At 36.6% G+C, this 20,643-nt stretch overlaps 1 protein-coding gene across 1 annotated transcript in view; it reads left to right on the top strand.

Moving 5' to 3' along the window:
* TTC6 (tetratricopeptide repeat domain 6) overlaps positions 1 to 20,643 on the top strand; it is a 143,641-nt gene that overhangs the window by 48,195 nt on the left and 74,803 nt on the right. The window contains exon 6 of the mRNA XM_044231166.1: positions 12,052 to 12,156. Within this exon, the coding sequence (XP_044087101.1) occupies positions 12,052 to 12,156 (105 nt within the window). The remainder of the gene's footprint in view (positions 1 to 12,051; positions 12,157 to 20,643) is intronic.

Genomic DNA, 20,643 nt, shown 5'->3' with positions numbered 1-20,643 from the left:
TCTCTAAATAATTGATAAAAACACTTAGAAAATCAGCAAAGTTATAGGAGAACTCAAAATTCCATTAACCAATCTAGTTGAAACTATAGAGCATTTTACCCCCAAAAAGCAGAATAAATATTCTTTTCAAGTTCCCATAGGACATATACTAAGATAGAACATATCTGTAATGGGCTCAAATTAGAGATCAATAACAAAGATAAGAAATAAAATCTCCAAATATTTGGAAGCTAAACAATAAAGTTAGAAGTACCTGTGCATTGATGACAAAGTCTCAAGATTAAAAAATACATATATATATTTATATATTAAATATATAAATTAAATACCTATATTATATATAATATATATATTTAAGATTTTATTTTTTTTAGAGAAAGCAAGCATGAGCAGTGGGAGGAGTGGAGGGACAAGCATACTCCTCACTGAGTGTAGAGCTGAATGGACACAGGCTCAGTCCCAGGACCCTGAGATCATGATCTGAGCCAAAGGCAGATACTTGACTGACTGAGCCACCCAGGTGCTCTCCCCACCTTTCTTTAAACTGAAAATGCAATTGTCACTCAGCAATAAAAAGGAAGGAATTCTTGATATATGCAGGAGTAAGGATGAATCTTCAGAGAATTACACTGAAAAAGCCAGTTTTAAAAGATTACATACTGTATGGTTTCCTTATATAACATTCTTAAAGTAATGAAATTATAGAAATGGAAGATTATAGAAATGCAATTTGTGTATGGTGTAATTATAGAAATGAAATTATAGAAATGCAATTGGTGGTTTCTAGGGTTTTAGGATGGGAGGGCATTGGATGAGTGTGCCTGTAAAAGGACAACATGAGGGACCCTTGTGGTGATGAAAATGTTTTGTATTTTGACTGTTGATGTTAATATATGCTTGTTATATTGTACTATAGTTTTGCAGGATGTTACCTTTGAGGGAAACTGGGTAAAGGATAGGTGGGATCTCTCTTACTATTTCTTAAAACTGCATGTGAATCTACAATTATCTCAAAATAAAAAAATTTAATAAAAAATTATGATCATTAGAGTGAAAAAAAAAGCAGTTGAACTTAGTTATAAAGGTAATCTTGAGTGATAATTTGTGTAGCTAAAAGAGAATATATTAAGTGATAATTCCCACAGCTAAAACCACATCAATGACTTTCATGCCTTGATACATTAAAAATCTATTGTTGTTCACCAAAGGCAAGGGAAGCAAGGGCAAAAATGAACTATTGGGAGTTCATCAAGATAAAAAGCTTTTGCACAGCGAAGGAAACAGTCAATAAAACCAAAAGACAACTGACAGAATGGAAAGACGGTATTTGCAAATGACATATCAGATAAAGGATTAGTATCCAAAATCTACAAAAAAGTTATCAAACTCAACACACAAAGAACAAATAATCCAATCAAGAAATGAGCAGAGGTAAAGGATCTGTACTTGAGGAACTACAGAACACTCATGAAAGAAATTGAAGAAGACACAAATAGATGGAAGACCATTCCATGCTCTTGGATCGGAAGAATAAACATTGTTAAAATGTCTATACTGCCTAGAGCAATCTATACTTTTAATGCCATTCCGATCAAAATTCCACCGGCATTCTTCAAAGAGCTGGAGCAAATAATCCTAAAATTTGTATGGAATCAGAAGAGACCCCGGATCGCTAAGGAAATGTTGAAAAACAAAAATAAAGCTGGCGGCATCACCTTACCTGATTTCAAGCTTTACTACAAAGCTGTGATCACCAAGACAGCATGGTACTGGCATAAAAACAGACACATAGACCAGTGGAACAGAGTAGAGAGCCCAGATATGGACCCTCAACTCTATGGTCAATTAATCTTTGACAAAACAGGAAAAAATATACAGTGGAAAAAAGTCTCTTCGATAAATGGTGCTGGGAATGGGGCACCTGGGTGGCTCAGTGGGTTAAGCCGCTGCCTTCGGCTCAGGTCATGATCTCGGGGTCCTGGGATCAAGTCCCGCATCGGGCTCTCTGCTCAGCGGGGAGCCTGCTTCCCTCTCTCTCTCTCTCTGCCTGCCTCTCCATCTACTTGTGACTTCTCTCTGTCAAATAAATAAATAAAATCTTTATTAAAAAAAAAAAATGGTGCTGGGAAAACTGGACAGCTATATGTAGAAGAATGAAACTCGACCATTCTCTTACACCATACACAAAGATCAACTCAAAATGAATAAAAGACCTCAACGTGAGACAGGAATCCATCAGAATCTTAGAGGAGAACATAGGCAGTAATCTCTTTGATATCAGCCACAGCAACTTCTTTCAAGATACGTCTCCAAAGGCAAAGGAAACAAAAGCGAAAATAAACTTCTGGGACTTCATCAAAATCAAAAGCTTCTGCACAGCAAAGGAAACAGTCAAAAAAACAAAGAGGCAACCCACGGAATGGGAGAAGATATTTGCAAATGACAGTACAGACAAAAGGTTGATATCCAGGATCTATAATGAACTCCTCAAACTCAACCCACACGAAACAGACAAACACATCAAAAAATGGGCAGAAGATATGAACAGACACTTCTCCAATCAAGACATACAAATGGCTATCAGACACATGAAAAAATGCTCATCATCATTAGCCCTCAGGGAGATTCAAATTAAAACCACATTGAGATATCACCTTACACCAGTTAGAATGGCCATAATTAACAAAACAGGAAACAACATGTGTTGGAGAGGATGTGGAGAAAGGGGAACCCTCTTACACTGTTGGTGGGAATGCAAGTTGGTGCAGCCTCTTTGGAGAACAGTGTGGAGATTCCTCAAGAAATTAAAAATAGAGCTTCCCTATGACCCTGCAATTGCACTCCTGGGTATTTACCCCAAAGACACAGATGTCGTGAAAAAAAAGGGCCATCTGTACCCCAATGTTTATAGCAGCAATGGCCACGGTCGCCAAACTATGGAAAGAACCAAGATACCCTTCAAAGGATGAATGGATAAGGAAGATGTGGTCCATATACACTATGGAGTATTATGCCTCCATCAGAAAGGATGAATACCCAACTTTTGTAGCAACATGGACGGGACTGGAAGAGATTATGCTGAGTGAAATCAGTCAAGCAGAGAGAGTCAATTATCATATGGTTTCACTTATTTGTGGAGCATAACAAATAGCATGGAGGACAAGGGGTGTTAGAGAGGTGTAGGGAATTTGGGTAAATTGGAAGGGGAGGTGAACCATGAGAGACTATGGACTCTGAAAAACAGTCTGAGGGGTTTGAAGTGGCGGGGGGGTGGGAGGTTGTGGTACCAGGTGGTGGGTATTATAGAGGGCACGGCTTGCATGGAGCACTGGGTGTGGTGAAAAAATAATGAATAATGTTTTTCTGAAAATAAATAAATTGGAAAAAAAAGACACACAAATGGCTATCAGACACATGAAAAAATGCTCATCATCATTAGCCCTCAGGGAGATTAAAAAAAAAAAAGAAATGAGCAGAGGACATGAATAGACATTTCTGCAAAGAAGACATCCAAATGGCCAAAGACACATGAAAAAGCCCACAACATCATTTGGCATCAGGGAAATACAAATCAAAACCGAAATGAGATACTGCCTCAGACCAGTCAGAATGGCTAAAATTAACAAGTCAGAAAATGTCAGGTGTTGGTGAGAATGTGTAGAAAGGGGAACCCTCCCACACTGTTGGTGGGAATGCAAGCTGGTGCAGCCACACTGGAAAACAGCATGGAGGTTCCTCAAAAAGAAGAAAATAGAGCTGCTCTATGACCGCAGTTGCATGACTAGGTATTTACCCTAAAGATACAAGTGTAGGGATCCGAAGGGGCATGTGCACCCGAATGTTTATAGCAGCAATGTCCACAATAGCCAAATTATGGAAGGAGCCTAGATGTCCATCAACAGACAAATGGATAAAGAAGAAGTAGTATATATATATATATATATATATATATATATATAAATATATATATATAAATATATACAATGGATTATGCAACCATCAAAAAACCTGAAATCTTGCCATTTGCAATGACGTAGATGGAACTAGAAGGTCTTATGCTAAGCGAAGTAAGTCAATCAGAGAAAGACAATTATCATATGATCGTCCTGATATGAGGAATTGGAGAAACAAGACAGAGGACCATAGGAGAAGGGAGGGAAAAATTAAACAAGATGAAATCAGAGAGGGAGACAAGCTATAAGAGACTTTTAATCTCAGGAAACAAACTGACGGTTGTTGGAGGGGAGTGGGAGTGGAATGGATGGGGTGCCTGGGTGATGGTTGTTGGGGAGAGTATGTGCTATGGTAAGTGCTGTGAATTGTGTAAGACTGATGAATCACAGACCTGAACCCCTGAAGTAAATAATACTTTATATGTCAATAGAAAAAAAAAATTATTGTTTTGTACTTTGAGTTGATTTTTTTAATCCATTTATGATTTGTAACATTGTACATCAGTTTTTATTCAAGTTATGTAGTTCTTAAGTTTTGATACATTTCACTAGACAATATCAAAATATCTATTTTTAATATTACTAGAAAAAGGTTTTAGCATTGTGTTAGAAGGTGGAGGAGGGACAGTAAAATATCCTCCAGACTTAGGAGGCACTTTGAGACGAAAATGAAGCAAACCACCCCATACTATTCACACAGTTTATTCAGGGTAACTTCCTGACAAGGGGGGATTGGGCACACAAATGACCCAGGTATGATGCAGGTAATCTCTGTCCAATCTGGACCTTAACCCCTAACTTTTATAGAGTGAGGCACATGGAGGTGAGTTCAAAGGGCAGTCATCTCAAGTGACACCATTTGTGCACCAGTCATCTCAACCAGTTATTGAAAGTGGAGCCTTCTGTGCGCTGAGATCAGAATAAGCCCTTTCACCTCCCTGTCAGGGTATACATTAACCTCCATGGGTCCTGGAACATGTGGCACTGAGGGAGGTCTTTGCATGGGCATGAACAAGATGGAGAGCCAAAAATGGAGTCAGTGTTGTCAACACTCCTCCACACTGGGAAGTGAGACTCATGGTGAGAGAGTCCTTCTATGTGATGAGAGACACACATCTCCCAGAATTTTCATTTTTGCTAAAAACTTAAATTTTTTCATTGGCACACTTACTCTCAATGTTTTTATTTGAAATGACACAATTGCTTCATTCATTTTCAAGAAAATGTTTGCCGAGTACTCAAATCTGTATGAATAGTTCGATGTTTTTCCTTCAGATGAAAATGGTGGCTAGTTCAGTTCACAACTCTAACAATAGTGCATGTGTTTTTCCTCACAACCAGCATCCTACTTCACTGTGGCCGCAGGAGCACTTCATGTGTATTTCTCATTCAGTTGCATTGATGTGTACTTTAAAAAAAAGATGTGTTTTAAAGTTGAGTTATGAGCGCCTGGGTGGCTCAGTGGGTTAAGCCCCTGCCTTCGGCTTGGGTCATGATCTCAGGGTCCTGGGATCAAGCCCCACTGCTCAGCAAGGAGCCTGCTTCTTCCTCTGTCTCTTTCTCTGCCTGAATCTCTGCCTACTTGTGATCTCTGTCTGTCAAATAAATAAATAAAAATCTTAAAAAAATTGAGATATAATAAAATTAATATTTTTTCCTCCTTTCTGGTGGACAATTTTAAGGTGCAGCTGCCTTGATTCACGCCAAGCTGTCATCAGTTTTGCTCCCCCCCCTTTTTTTGCGTTATCACTGCAAATTTCAACGCAGAGGAGAGGCAAGTAGCCTCTAAATATTATTGAGTGAATAGTTTTCAGGTGTGGAAAGGTATTGAAAAAGTTTGGAAGGACCCTTGAAAAGGTCTTCGGCTCTTTAGAGTCTCAGACCACATTTTGAAAAGTCTTGTTCATCCTTATGTTTCCTTTATATGTAGCTTAATTTACCCCTAGGAACTAATTTGCACGTCTCTCTCCCTTTGTGAACGGAATTTCCCGACTTTGGAAAAGTCAGGAAAATACAATTTTATTGTATTGGCTTGTAATATACATAGTACCCTTAGGGGTTGTGCAGGTGCTATTATACTAAGTCAAGCTGGTTGCTTAATAATAATTCAGTTTGCTCTGTAGTATCTATCCTCCTGTTAAGTACTGGCAGCTACCAACCCATCATTTCTAACCATTTTCCTAGTTCTTCTCTTAGAAAATTCTGAGCATTGCAAAAGAAATCAGTTTACCACGATGAGTGTTTTTTCACTGGTTTAATTTGATAAATTCTCTCCTGAAGGTGCACCTATGCTTTTCCTTGATAACAAAGTTGCTGTTTGCTTAGTGAGACATTTTCCTCTCTTCCCACTTGGAGGGTTGTATCTTGCTTACTTTAGGGGAATCGTTTTATTCTGGAGGCTTATGCTGCTGGACGTCTATCTACCACATGGAAGGAGTTACTGTATCGTGTATGTCTTATCATTTGAATGCCTGAAATATTCTTAATTTCTAGGTGATCTTTGGAAGAAGAGCTGTCAGCTGATTTTGGAAGGTTTTATTCATCTTTTTAGTAATGACTTCGTGGCTCTAGGTCTATACAGCATAAAATGATGCAGCGTGCCCAGCAAAACAGAGGACAAACGAGATGGAAACTTAATTTTGAATTCGTATGGTGACCAAATTAACCAGACAACTGCAAAATCTGCCTTTCTCTAAATACTCTGTCAGTAGATAGAAAACGTGATGAAGTGAATGGAATGGTTGACGTATATCTGACTAGAAATAAAAGTGGTCAAGGCTCAATGTCACCTTATAATTGTGGATCTTTATTTACTGTGTTTAGGTCTTTGTAGATTACTCTAAAAAGTCTGTAACATCCATACTCTGGGAGATGTCCCTCTTAAGGTTTCATAGTTAATGCTGCAGTGATGCTTACATACTGATGCTTTAAAATTATTTGAGGTCATTTTTCTTTTTTTCTTTTTTTGAGGTCATTTTTCTCTTGAAAAATCTTTTTAGGGAAGATGAATAGCCCAATTAAGTGTAAAAGGCAGTGGAAATGTTATTACCAATAATACCCTGCATTCAAGCAGCTATTATTTTTAAAATCTTACCACATTTTCTTGAACATTTTGCCATGAATGCCTGATTATTTTTATGCCTCCATTTTAAATTTTTTAATTTTTATAAATTTTTTATTATGTTGTTAGTCACCATACAGCACACCTTAGATTTTGATGTCAACTATTTTTAAGAAAAGATTTATCTATTCATTTGAGAGAGAAAGAGAGTGCATGCATGTGTGTGCAGGGGGAGGAGAAGAGGAAAAGGGAGAGAATCTCCAGCAGACTCCCCACCAAGTGCACAGCCCAACATGGGACTTAAACCCATGACCCTGAGCTCACGACCTGAACCAAAATCAAGAGTTGTACACTCAACTGTGGAGCCATCCAGGCACCACAATGCCTCTGACCATTTTTAAAAATAATTTTGTCTTTTATTGTTTGCTTTATTATTATTTATTGATAATGAACTTAATTTTGTAGAATTATTTTAGAGTACAGAAAAGTTACAGAGGTATAGAGGTTTCCCATATATTACACATTCTGTTTCCTCTGTTATTAACATGACAATATTGGATTGAATAGTGACCCCAAAGAGCTATATTTAAGTCCTAACCCACAGTACCTGTGCATTTGACCTTATTTGAAAATAGGGATTTTGCACATGAACAGACACTTCTCCAAAGAAGACATACAAATGGCTAACAGACACATGAAAAAATGTTCATCATCATTAGCCATCAGGGAGATTCAAATCAAAACCACATTTAGATAAAAAAAAAAATAGGGTCTCTGCATATATAATTTAGGATTTGGGGATGAATCCTGGATTTAGAGTGGGCCCTAAATCCAATAGGACAGGGTCCTTATAAGAGGAAAATGCCACCTGAACGCACAGGGAAGAACATGTGACAGCAGAGGCAGAGATTAGAATGACGCAGCTGCAAGCTAAGGAATGCCGAGGACTGATGACAATCACTTCAAGCTCGAAAGAGGGAAGAAAGGATCATTTCCTAGAGCTTTCAGAGGAGCATGGACCTTCCTACAACTTGACTTAGGACTTCTAGTCTCCAGAGCAGTGACAGAGTACATTTCTGTTAGTTTAAACCACCCAGTGGTAATTTGTTATGGCAGCCTTAGGAGACTAATACAGTTGACAGTATCATGACCCCGTATTTTTTTTTTTAAAGATTTATTTATTTATTTATTTGACAGAGAGAGATTACAAGCAGGCAGAGAGGCAGACAGAGAGAGAGAGGAGGAAGCAGGCTCCCTGCTGAGCAGAGAGCCCGATGTGGGACTCGATCCCAGGACCCTGAGATCATGACCTGAGCCGAAGGCAGCGGCTTAACCCACTGAGCCACCCAGGCGCCCGTATTTATACATTATTATTAACTAAGGTCCATACTTCATTCGGATTTCTTTAGTTTTTATATAATGTCCGTTTTCTGTTCCAGGATCACATCCAGGATACCACATTTAGTTGTCATGTTTAGTTGCCTTAGGTTTCTCTCGGCTGTGACAGTTTCTGACACTTTGGGGGAGTAGTTGTCAGATATTTTGTAGAATGTCCTCCAGTTGGGATTTGCCCGATGTGATTTTGAAATTAAGACAACCAAGGTAAAGTGCCATTTTGATCACATCATATGAAAGGTGCAAATTATCAACCTGTGTTATCACTTCTGATGTTAATGATCTAAGGTAGTGTTTGCCAAGTTTCTTCATCATGTAGTCTCCTTTTCTCTCCGTTTCCATATTGCAGTCTTTGGAATATGGAGTTGTGCTCTACCTTCCTGAGGGTAGAGTATAACAAAAAATTTAATCTGTATTTGTACAGATTTGTCTATTCTTATATTCATTCAATTATTTGTATCAGTATGACTCATGGATGGTTTTGTTGTACTTTAAGTTATATTCTAATAATACTTTATTACTATTACTATTATTATTGTTTTGCTAACATATTTTGAGCTTTGGTTATTAAGAGTTCCTTCAGTTGACTCCTATGTATCTTCTTTTTTTTTTTTTTTAAAGATTTTATTTATTTGACAGATAGAGATCACAAGAAGGCAGAGAGAGAGGAGAGAGGAGGAAGTATGCTCCCTGCTGAGCAGAGAGCCCGATGTGGGGTTCCATCCCAGGACCCTGGGATCATGACCTGAGCCGAAAGCAGAGGCTTTAACCCACTGAGCCACCCAGGCACCCCTCCTTTGTCTCTTCTAACATATCCCATTATTGTGGGATTTTAAAATTTATTTTTATTTTTATTCTGTTTTTTTAAAGGTTTTATTTATTTATTTGACAGAGACAGTGGGAGAGGAAACACAAACATGGGGGAGTAGGGAAGGGAGAAGCAGGTTTCCTGCAGTGCAGGGAGCCTGATGCAGGGCTCCATCCCAGGACTCTGGGATCATGACCTGAGCCAAAGGCAAACGCTTAACAACTGAGCCACACAGGCTCCCCTTGCGGGATTTTTAAAATACTTTTCTTTCAAAAACAGGCTCAGAGAAAGTCAATTATTGTGTGGCTTCACTTGTGGAACATAAGGAATAGCATGGAGGATGTTAGGAGAAGGGAAAAATGAAGGGGGAGAAATCATGGGAGATGAACCACGAGAGACTATGGACTCTGGGAAACAAACTGAGAGTTTTAGAAGGGAGTGGGTCGGGGTTAGGTGAGCCTGGTGATGGGTATTAAAGAGGGCACAGATTGCATGGAGCAGTAGGTGTTATATGCAAACATGAATTATATACTACATCAAAAACTAATGATGTACTGAATGGCAACTAACATAACACAATTTAAAAAAAAAACCCAAAACAAAAAAAAAAAAAACCAGACTCTTCTTATATATTTCCTGCCCTAGTCCATAGACTCAGCCAGTTATATAAGAAACCCTAGTTGCCTTTATTGGAGAATGTGATTAGAAACTAAGATCTAGGCATTAGGTGTGCTTGTTGGTACCAGGCCTCCTCAGCTGACACAGCAAGGAAATATGTTTGGTATAACTCCTGTAAATATTTCTATATGTAACCATCTGTGTCTAAATTAAGATAAGTAAGAGTTTATACTGATGTCTTCAACTCTAATCCATTACCACATGATCATTCCAACCTCCTCCCTTGCTTTTCTTTAAACTCCCAATCCAATAACGATAACCCTGGCTTCTACCGTCTTCCATCTAATTTACTTAACTGTTCAATTCCAGTAGAGAAGTATCAGAATTATTAACCCTCATTTCTGCGAGATACAATTTCACAACTAAATTCAGTGTTATGTACAATTTCTTTTGTCTTTACTCTTATAAACTATATTCTTTTCCAAAGCTACTAAGCTCAACAACTCTCCCCACAACCTCTTCAGTGAGGTTGTTTCATACATTTCTAATACAGTTAGATTGTGTTGTTACATTCTGCATTCTACCCTGGGATTCCTCTTGATTTCCTAAATGATTTTTTAAAATTTACATACATGGGGGTGCCTGGGTGGCTCAGTGGGTTAAAGCCTCTGCCTTTGGCTCAGGTCATGATCCCGGGGTCCTGGGATCAAGCCCCGCATTGGGCTCTCTGCTCGTCGGGAAGCCTGCTTCCTTCTCTCTCTCTGCCTGCTTCTCTGCCTACTTGTGATCTCTGTCTCTCAAATAAATAAATAAAATCTTAAAAAAAAATTTACATACATAAAGTTTCTCTCTTTGAGCTCTAAAGTTCAGTAAGTTTTGATAAATGCGTTATATAGCCACAATTCCAGTAGCAAATAGAATATTTTAACCTCCCATGAGGCGCCTGGGTGGCTCAGTGGGTTAAACTGCTGCCTTTGGCTCAGGTCATGATCCCAGGGTCCTGGGATCGAGTCCCGCATTGGGCTCTCTGCTCAGCAGGGAGCCTGCTTCCCTCTCTCTCTCTCTGCCCGCCTCTCTGTCTGTCAAATAAACAAATAAAATCTTAAAAAAAAAAAGAAGAATTTCACCTCCCTAAAAATTCACCTATGCCTGATTAAGTTTTATTTTGAAAAAGTTTGAATAAACAAACAATTATAGAAACCAAACTAACGTACACTTGGGGACACTTCATCAAGAACTGATGCTTTTTGTCATACTTGTTTTAGATTTTTAAAGTAAACCTGAAAAATAAGTCCTTTTGTACTTTTTTCTAATTCTTTTTCTCTTCTTCCCTACTTAAGGGCAGTTACTGTTATAATTCCGGTCTTCTTCGTCCATGATTTTATACTTTAATAGATATATTTGTGACACTAAACAATAAATACTGTAGTTCTGTGTGTTCTAGAGATATTTAGATAAGGGACACTATTTTGTTTCCGTCTTTCTAAAACTTCCTTATTATGCTGTCAATACTAGGCTTCTAAGATCCATCTATGGTTTGTAATTTGGGGGCTTGAAAAGCCCTGTAGTATTAGTTATATGGCTATGTCATATTTTATTCATCTGTTTTTTTATTAATGGACCTTTAGATTGGACTTTGTTTTTTGCTATTTCATAGCTATATTAATTTTTTTAAAGATTTTATTTATTCATTTTACAGATAGATATCACAAGTAGGCAGAGAGGCAGGCAGAGAGAGGGGGGAAGCAGCCTCCCTGCTGAGCAAAGAGCCCAATGTGGGGCTTGATCCCAGGACCCTGAGATCATGACCTGAGCCAAAGGCAGAGGCTTAACCCACTGAGCCACCCAGGTGCCCCTATATTAATATTTTTGTACATGTCTCTTCATGAAAATGTATACAAATTTTCTTAGAATATATAACTGGAAGTGAAGTTACTGGTTCATATGGCATGCACATTTTCTATTTTCCTAGGAATGGCCAGCTTGCCTCCCGTGTGGTTCTAGCAGTTTCCCCACATTCTCAGCATAAATTGGAATTGCCAACTTGACATTTCTGCTAATCCGATGGGTTGAAAAGTTGTCTTTCCCAGAATTTCAGAGGCTGTGGAACCAATCAACTCACTATCTGGGCCACTAGAAATACTTTTGATAGGAGTTTGGGTTCTTAAACTACAGAACGTTTGTTAGTTTCTAATAGACTTATTTTATTTTCAAAGGTGTCTGCTTATCCAGGATGTACGAAGTTGTTTTGGAGTCTAACTTCACCCAAATTCTCTGCCCCAGTATCTGTTATGAAGGAAACTCTATATCCAGAATACGAGGTAACCTGCAGAATGACTTTTCTCTATTGTTGTTTAATAATTAAATGGTGTAATTGATCATGACATTAAATTTTACTGGATAGTTTTATGGAAATTGTCAGACAACTATTGGCATAATTAAGAATGACTGGATGGTACTATAGTATTATACTTAATCCATATTACTTTAGCCAGTCAAGAAAATTGTTCTGTTTTCTTTTTGAAAAAATATTTTATTTGACTAAAGTTCCAAGATATATAAGATCTTCATGTCATTGGTTTTTAAAGTGAACTTTTAGTTAATTTAATGTTAAAAAAAGCTTAACATCACCCAATATGATTATCACTGTTTTTTCTTCCTTCCTTAAGCAGTGTTTTCTCTCAGTTTATGTTATAGTGATTATTTTAAAACTTAGAAAAATCAAGAGATGAAAACCATTCACCTATTATTCACCTATTATTGGTGAAGAATTTCTGCAAGGCAATTACGGCCCACTTTTTGGGCCATTTTCTTTTATGGCTAAAATTTTTTCTTCTTCTTCCTTCTTTTCTCTCCCCTCTTTCTTTTTCCTTTTTATTTTTTTTCCTCTTAAAACAGTTCTGTGATGAACATTATTGTGCATAATCTTTTAATGGTACTTAGGGTTATTTTATATGCATGGGATTTAAGGCAGCTTACTAAAAATCATATTAGAAAACAATAAAACAAGTAGTTGAGGAAGTCATAGGCAGAATATGAGAAAGTTAATAGTGTAATAGAGTCAAAGGCAAAATTAAATTAAAAATTTCTGTCCATATATGCTGTTGCTTGAAATGGAAAATCAACTTACCTCTTACCTTCCTTGCAACCAAGGCATGGATGGAATCACATTCATATTTGACCTACTCTGAATGTTAATATTGAAGCATCTTTACATTTTTTAGATTACCTGGTCATGGTACTTTATGCTTAAATATTATGTTGAATTCTTTTAGGCAATATTTTATTTTTAATATATATTCATGGTAAAATATGTATGTAATACCATTTTTTTCCTTCACTGGATCCTCCTATTAGGCTTATTCTTGCTTCAAAAAGTTAATTGGGTAATATTTCATTTTTTAAAAATACTCTGAAATTAATATAACATAGAAATAATCTAGAAAATATGGAACAACTCAGTGGAATATTTGAACCATTTGCGAAGGTAATTAGTTGACAATTAGAATTTTTTCTTTTCTATAATATTACACTGTATGTCAACTAACTAGAATTTAAATAAAAACTTAAAAAAAAAAGAATCCTGTGCTTAGCTTATTGAAACTACACTGAGTATAATATGCTTTCAAGTATATCTTCATTATGATGTAAATGTTTACAAACATATGTACAGAAGAATATTGGAATAATTTATGCTTAACTCATTGAAAAAAGCATTTTTTCTTTTCTAATTTTTGGGTGGTTCAGTGTTTTTTGTTTTATTTCTTATTTTTATTTTATTTTATTTCTTATATTTATTTTATTTCAGTATAGTTAATATACAATGTTATATTGGTTTCAAGTGTACAATACAGTGATTTAACAATTCTATACATTACTCAGTGCTCATCATAATAAATAATATATATATTATTTAATATATATTATATATATTTTATATATATATAGATATAATAAATATACTCTTTAATCCCCATCACCTGTTTCACCCTCCTCCAAAGAGCAGGGACCCGACTGCCTTGGATCACAGTTTAAGGTAACCCCAATCTGAAAGCTCATGCCTTGGCTCTGTCTTTTCAGTCAGCTTCCCTGCTCCGATACCTGACAGCTCTGCTACACTCAGACTCCCCCAATCTTTCTGTGACCCTGCGGGACGTGAGACCACAATGTCCCGGCAAGGGCTCCACCCCCTTTTAGCCTCTGGAGTAATGTCCCTCACTGGAGCAAATTTCTAAAGTTCTGATTTTGTGCTCCATTGCTCTGCTGCTTGCTGGGAGCCACTGTCCACTCCCCCACCCAGTTTATCTTCCCATGGCTTCAGATTCACTTCTATGCATGTCCTACCTTTTAGGAAGTGGTCGATTTTTTATTCCTAGAATTGCTGATCATCTTCTCTTCTATCTCCTGTTGCGTTTGTAGGTGTTCAGAATGGTTTGATAACTATCTAGCTGAACTCCTGGGATCTGATGTCATTTTAGTCTGCTACCCCTCCGCCATCTTGCTCTCTTCATCTTTTGTTTGATCTATAAAACACTGTGTATGTAGGGACACCTGGCTGGCTCAGTTGGAAGAGGATGCAACTCTTGCTCTTGGAGTTGTGCATTTAAGCTCCGTTGGATGTAGATATTACTAAAAAATAAATAAACTTAAAAAAATAAAAATACAAAACACTGTTCGGGATTTTTAGCAATTGAGTCTTACCTATTTCTTCACGTGTTACCAGTAGTTTTTTTATGTGATTAGAAGCTGTTTTATCCTTATTATGAATTTAGTAATGTTTTACCTTTTTTATGAATTCTGTCTCATCAATTTTATTTTATTTTATTTATTTTTTTTAAAGATTTTATTTATTGTCTCATCAATTTTAAAGGACCAACTTTGGCTCTTTTAATGCTGGAATTCTATTGTAATATGGCTAGCCTTGTGTTCTTTTCTGGTTGTATTCAGAAATATTTCCATTATAATCCTTTGCTGTTTTTATTTGGTTTCAGAGGAGCTGTGTAAGTGGTATATGGTTAATTTGGTCTACTACTACTACTATTTACTACTACTGCTACTACTACTACTTATTATTATTAATTTGTGGTTTCTATCTTTTAAAAATTTTATTTGTTTATTCTCCCTCTTGTTAAACCACTACTAATTTCTTTAGCAATATTATTGCTTTTGCTGTTCTGAGTAACAAGGCCAATTAAAATTACTTAAGAACTTGCACAAGTAATATATGGATACTTAAGTGTAGAAAAAATTCAAATGATACAGCTGTACATGACATAGAGAGCACTCCCTCCCTTGAATGCCGTCCCTTCCCAGTTCTCTTCTCTCTGAAGTTTACTAATATTAAGTGCAGTGTGTATATCCTTTCAGACATTTTTTTTCATTTATGTAATGCAAGTGTGGGGAAATTAATGTTTTTACATGTGTGGAATAATATAATATATATTATTCTGTATCTTGAGTTTTTTTGCTTAAAACATACTTCGATTCTCATTTATTATTTACTATGAGCCAGCCACTGTGCCAGCCACTTCATGTGTATTATCTCATTTGACTCTCCTACAAACCCAGAGAGGTACTAATTATGTCCCCATTCAGAAAAAGTCCCCTTTTTCCCATTTGTTCTGTTACCCTTTTTCCTTACTTCTTCCTGGTGCTAAAAGCCACTAACCCAGTTTTAAAGGGTATATTAATTATTCATTGCTGCAAATCAAATTTTCCCAAATTTAGCAGTTTAAAACAGCAAACTATTATTATCACACAACAGTTTCTGAGGATCTGGAATCCACAGTTTCTAGACTAACTGGGAGGTTCTGGCTCAATAGCTCTACGTGGTTTTAGTTAGGATCTCAGCTGAGGCTGCATCATATAAAACAAACAAAAAAACAAAAGAAAGACAACCTTTCCACAAACCATATGTGCACATATGTCTTTGTATACATATGTATATTTTTCTATTTAGAATTCTTGGTCAAAGTACATGTGTAATTTAAGTCTTGAACAGTTGTTGTGTATATTTGCATTTCCTTTACTTAAGTATAGCTTAAACCTTTTATTTATTTGAGAAGATAATGTTTTTTGGGGAAAAATATGTAGTGGGCTAAAATGAAAAGGTTCATAATGTAAAGTATATAAAAGATTGCCTTAGTCTAAGATTGGTGAATACTAATTTGCAGAAGTAGGTATGGCATCCATGCAAATGTGATGCTCCCATCTCCTTCAAGAATCTGTTGACATAAGCATACCCGACTGCCAGCCTCCAGCTTCTGGATGTAGATCTATCAAGGCATTCACTCTAAGGTCATTTTCCCTCTGGGCTTCTCCTAGCCAATGAGTGAGCACAAGGGGTTTGCTAGAGGACCCATACCTCCTTGATGTGGGATTGTTTCAACAGGAGGCTTTGGCTCAGGAACTTTCCATCTGTCTGGCTGAATCTCAGAACTGCTTTGTGATCTGAAGCTCTTCCTTCTCACTCCTTCCTCTATCTTACCCTTTCACAGGTGTCAGACTACATCATGGTCTGAAGGTTTCCTACAACTTCCTCTCTCTGTAGCCTCCACTGGTTGTATCTTCTTCTAATGGAAATGGCCCAGCTGGGGGGCAATACAAGTAATATGCAATATTATTCATTATACTGTAAAGAGTGCAATATTTTCCAAACCCTATGTTTATAAAGTAGAAGCATGTATTTTTCTCTGTTTGTATTTAGAAAATGTGAGTACAGGGAATTGAGAGTAGACAGAAGTTTCTGAACAGAAATAAGAATCGTAGCAGTACTAAAATTGGTTTATAATTGGGAGTGGTTACAGCTGGTGGTGATGGAGTAACCCATTAGAAAGATGGTCCAAAAGTAAGTCACTGCTGGTGGTTATTCGTACCTAAGGTCTAGAGGAAAAAAGATCCAAAAGGACTTTCTGGCATAAAAAGATGGCCCAGGACCCTTTTCATGCATCCCAACTGGAACCAGACTTTTGTTCAAAGAATCCTTTGTTCAAAATTTCCTTTGAATGGGAAATGGTTTGTGTGCCCTATGTTCTAAAGGTAAATTTACCATGTTTATATATATTGTGATTACTAGTGTTTTTAATTTTATCTTGACATATTATTCATGTTTTTTATTGACACTGCCTTTGTTTTATTCTTTTTCTTAATTTAACTTTTGTTGTTCCTTTTTTAAAAAAAAAATCAGTGGTCTAAATATAATATACTCTGGTTTTATTTTTAATTTTTCAACTATTTTGATAAATTGTGTTTTATTATCCCTATTTTGGAAGTATATATACTATTTCTTATTCTTATGGTGGTTTCCCTAAATAGACATCTTTAACTTATAATCTTATGTTCATCAGTACCTTTGCACTCTTCCAGGAAAATACAATGACTTTAAAACCTTTCAATTCCATTTACCCCTTCTTGACTTGATATGTTTTTATTTCATTATATTTTAGATCTTTATCTTTAAAAACCCTCAATACATTGTTGTTATCATTTTATACAATATTTCTTGTATTTTTATCCATAAGCTTATCCCTTTCTTTTTTTCTTTTCTTTTTTCCCCCCTAGCATTTCAGAACATTGTCTGAAATCATTTTATTTTTTGCCTGAAACATACTTTAGAATTTGTTTTAAGAGTAGTGGGAAGTCTGCAATTAGTGAAAATATTGGTTTTTCTGTTTCAAATGTCTTTAATTAGCTCATTCTTGAGAGAGATTCTACCTGGGTATGATGTATATTGCAGATAGTTTATTTTAGCACACTAATGATATTCTAATATTCTTTTTTTTTCCAATTTATTTATTTTCAGAAAAACAGTATTCATTATTTTTTCACCATACCCAGTGCTCCATGTAAGCCATGCCCTTTATAATACCCACCACCTGGTACCCCAGCCTCCCACCCCCCCGCCACTTCAAACCCCTCACATTGTTTTTCAGAGTCCATAGTCTCTCATGGTTCACCTCCCCTTCCAATTTACCCAAAAGCACATACCCTCCCCAGTGTCCATAACCCTACCCCGCTTCTCCGAACCCCCCTCCCCCCAGCAACCCATAGTTTGTTTCGTGAGATTAAGAGTCACTTATGGTTTGTCTCCCTCCCTATCCCATCTTGTTTCATGGATTCTTCTCCTACCCACTTAAGCCCCCATGTTGCATCACCACTTCCTCATATCAGGGAGAGCATATGATAGTTGTCTTTCTCCACTTCACCACCCACTGTTGCTGTTAGGAAATAAGTCTTTTTTTTTTTAAATTTTAAAAAAAGATTTTATTTATTTATTTGACAGACAGAGATCACAAGTAGACAGAAAGGCAGGCAGAGAGAGTGGGGGAAGCAGGCTCCCCATTGAGCAGAGAGCCTGATGTGGGGCTCGATCTCAGGACTGGGATCATGACCTGAGCCGAAGGCAGAGGCTTTAAACCCACTGAACCACCCAGGTGCCCATGGGAAGTAAGTCTTAAATATGAATTTTTTTCAAGGAGAGTAGATTCCTTTCTTCCTCCCAAACTGGCTACTTTTAAATTTTTCTCTTTTCTTCCCTATTTTCATTATGATGTGGCTAGCTGAAGATTTTTTTTTAAATTTATGCTTTGGAATCATTGGGATTTTTGAATATGTGATTGGATGTCTTTCATCAACTATGGAGAATTTTTAATCACTATCTTTTCAAATGTTGCCTCTGCTCATTCTCTCTTTCAATTTTTGGGACTTTAATCTATAAGTATTAGCTACCTTTTTCCTCTTGATGCTGGATACAGGATAATTTCCCTTTTGAGCTATCTTATAGTTCAAGTCAATTAGTTCTTTCTTCAGTTGTGTCTAAGCTACTGTTAAACTTGTTTACTCTATTTTTTAATTTACTTTTGTGTTTTTCTTTTTAGAGTACTTATTTTTTTTCCAAATCTGTTTTGTTCTGGCATTTTATTTCTTTATGTACCTGTCTGTCTTTAAATTTTTATTATTATATTTAAAACATTACTTTTAGGAGACATTTGAGACCAAGAATGACAATTTCTTTCTTCAGAGAAATTTTTTGTTAGAACCTGGGATTCTTAGGATTCAGAAATAGTCTTAGTCAAAGGCTGAAACTTGAGTTTCTTTGGCCACCCTTGTGATGGAACTCAGGTTGAAAGTCTACACAAAGGTTGGTTTACTTCCACTGACTCTTTTTTTTTTTTTTTTCCTAGAGATTTGCTCCACATCCAACATGGATCTTGAGCTCAGGACTTGATCTCTTGAGGTCACAAGTCACATGCTCTACTGACTAAGCCAGCAAGGCATGCCTACTTCTATTCACTCTTGGGGGAATAGCTGGGGGTGAATCTGGGGGTGTAGCATCCCTGTAGCCTTGGATACTTGCATATTTTTATATATACAATATATTACATATATGTAAATATATATAAGTAAATCAGTCTCCATACCTTAGGTAGGTTCTGGGCTTCAATTTCTCTCACCTTTGCCCCAAGAAGTCAGTTCGCAGCTCAGACTTGCAGTTGCTTTGGTAAATATGAGAACAAAAGCGTCTTGAATATTGGGCTTACTTTTCCAGGTTCTTGAATTTTCTTAGATTTTGGCTTACTATTTCTTCATCATCATGTTAACTTTTTGATGCTTTTAAGATTGTATTTTTTGTAGTATAAGTAGATTTCTTAGTTTTCTTCAGTAGAATTACTTAGTCTGCCATAATTAGAAGCAGAGTCATAATAGGCTTTTAAAGTAGCAAAACTGGTTCCATTTCTACCTGCATCCCAACTTTTATTGGGTGCATACCAGTTTTTGCAGTATCTCTGGAGTAGAGCGGGAGGATTTTTACATCAGATATCATATAAACAATAGTTTCTCTCTCAAGACACATTAGTTTGGCCAATATCTTGGTAGGTTCCAGGAACCTACCATATGAACCATGTTCTCTTTTAAAAAAGCAACAATTGGGGCACCTAGATGGCTCAGTCAGTTAAGTATTTGATTCTTTAAATAATTTTAAAAAATATTTTATTTATTTATTTGATATAGAGAGAGGGATCACAAGTAGGTGGAGAGGCAGGCAGAGAGAGAAGGGGAAGCAGGTTCCTTGCTGAGCAGAGAGCCTGATGTGGGGCTCGATCCCAGGACCTTGAGACCATGACCAGAGCTGAAAGCAGCGGCTTAACCCACTGGGCCACAGGTGCCCCTAACCATTTGATTCTTGATTTCAGCTCAGGTCATGATCTCAGGGTTGTGAGATTGAGACTCAACGATGGGCTCTGCCCTGGGCATGAAGTCTGCTTGAGACTCTCTCTCCCTCTCCCTCCGCCCCTCTCTATCTCTCCCTCTCTCTCTTGAAAGAAAGAAAGAAAAAAAGAAAGAAAGAAACTGAAAGAGAAAAAAGTGACCACTGATTATTAGTATGTTTTGCTATTTTGATATCTGCAAAATACAGTATTAAGACTTTTGTCCTTCTTATTGTTAAAAGCATTTCCTTAAATATACAATAGTTGTTATTCTGTCATATTTGAATATTTTGTGTAAACATATGACAAAATAGTTCCAAAATCTCATGTGAGTCACGTAGTTTATCTTTGAAGAATAGCGGTGACCAAGTATCCTTCTGCTTTAATAGTTGTCTTACCTTACACTGCGCTATAGCTACATTATAAAAATATAATAGAACATGAATAAAAATCAATGCTGGTGATTCCTAAATTACCCACATCCTTTTCCATATCCATTCCATTCTCAGATAATTTCATGGTATTTTTTAAAAGCTAATTTCCTACTGAATAAATATTTTTTAAATTTGAAATGTTATTTGTTTGAGACCTAAACATTTA

Source organism: Neovison vison, chromosome 13 (assembly GCF_020171115.1).
Source record: "Neovison vison isolate M4711 chromosome 13, ASM_NN_V1, whole genome shotgun sequence".
NCBI lineage: Eukaryota > Metazoa > Chordata > Mammalia > Carnivora > Mustelidae > Neogale > Neogale vison.
The sequence above is the reverse complement of the archived record's forward strand: the minus strand, read 5'-3'. Positions and strand labels throughout refer to the sequence as shown.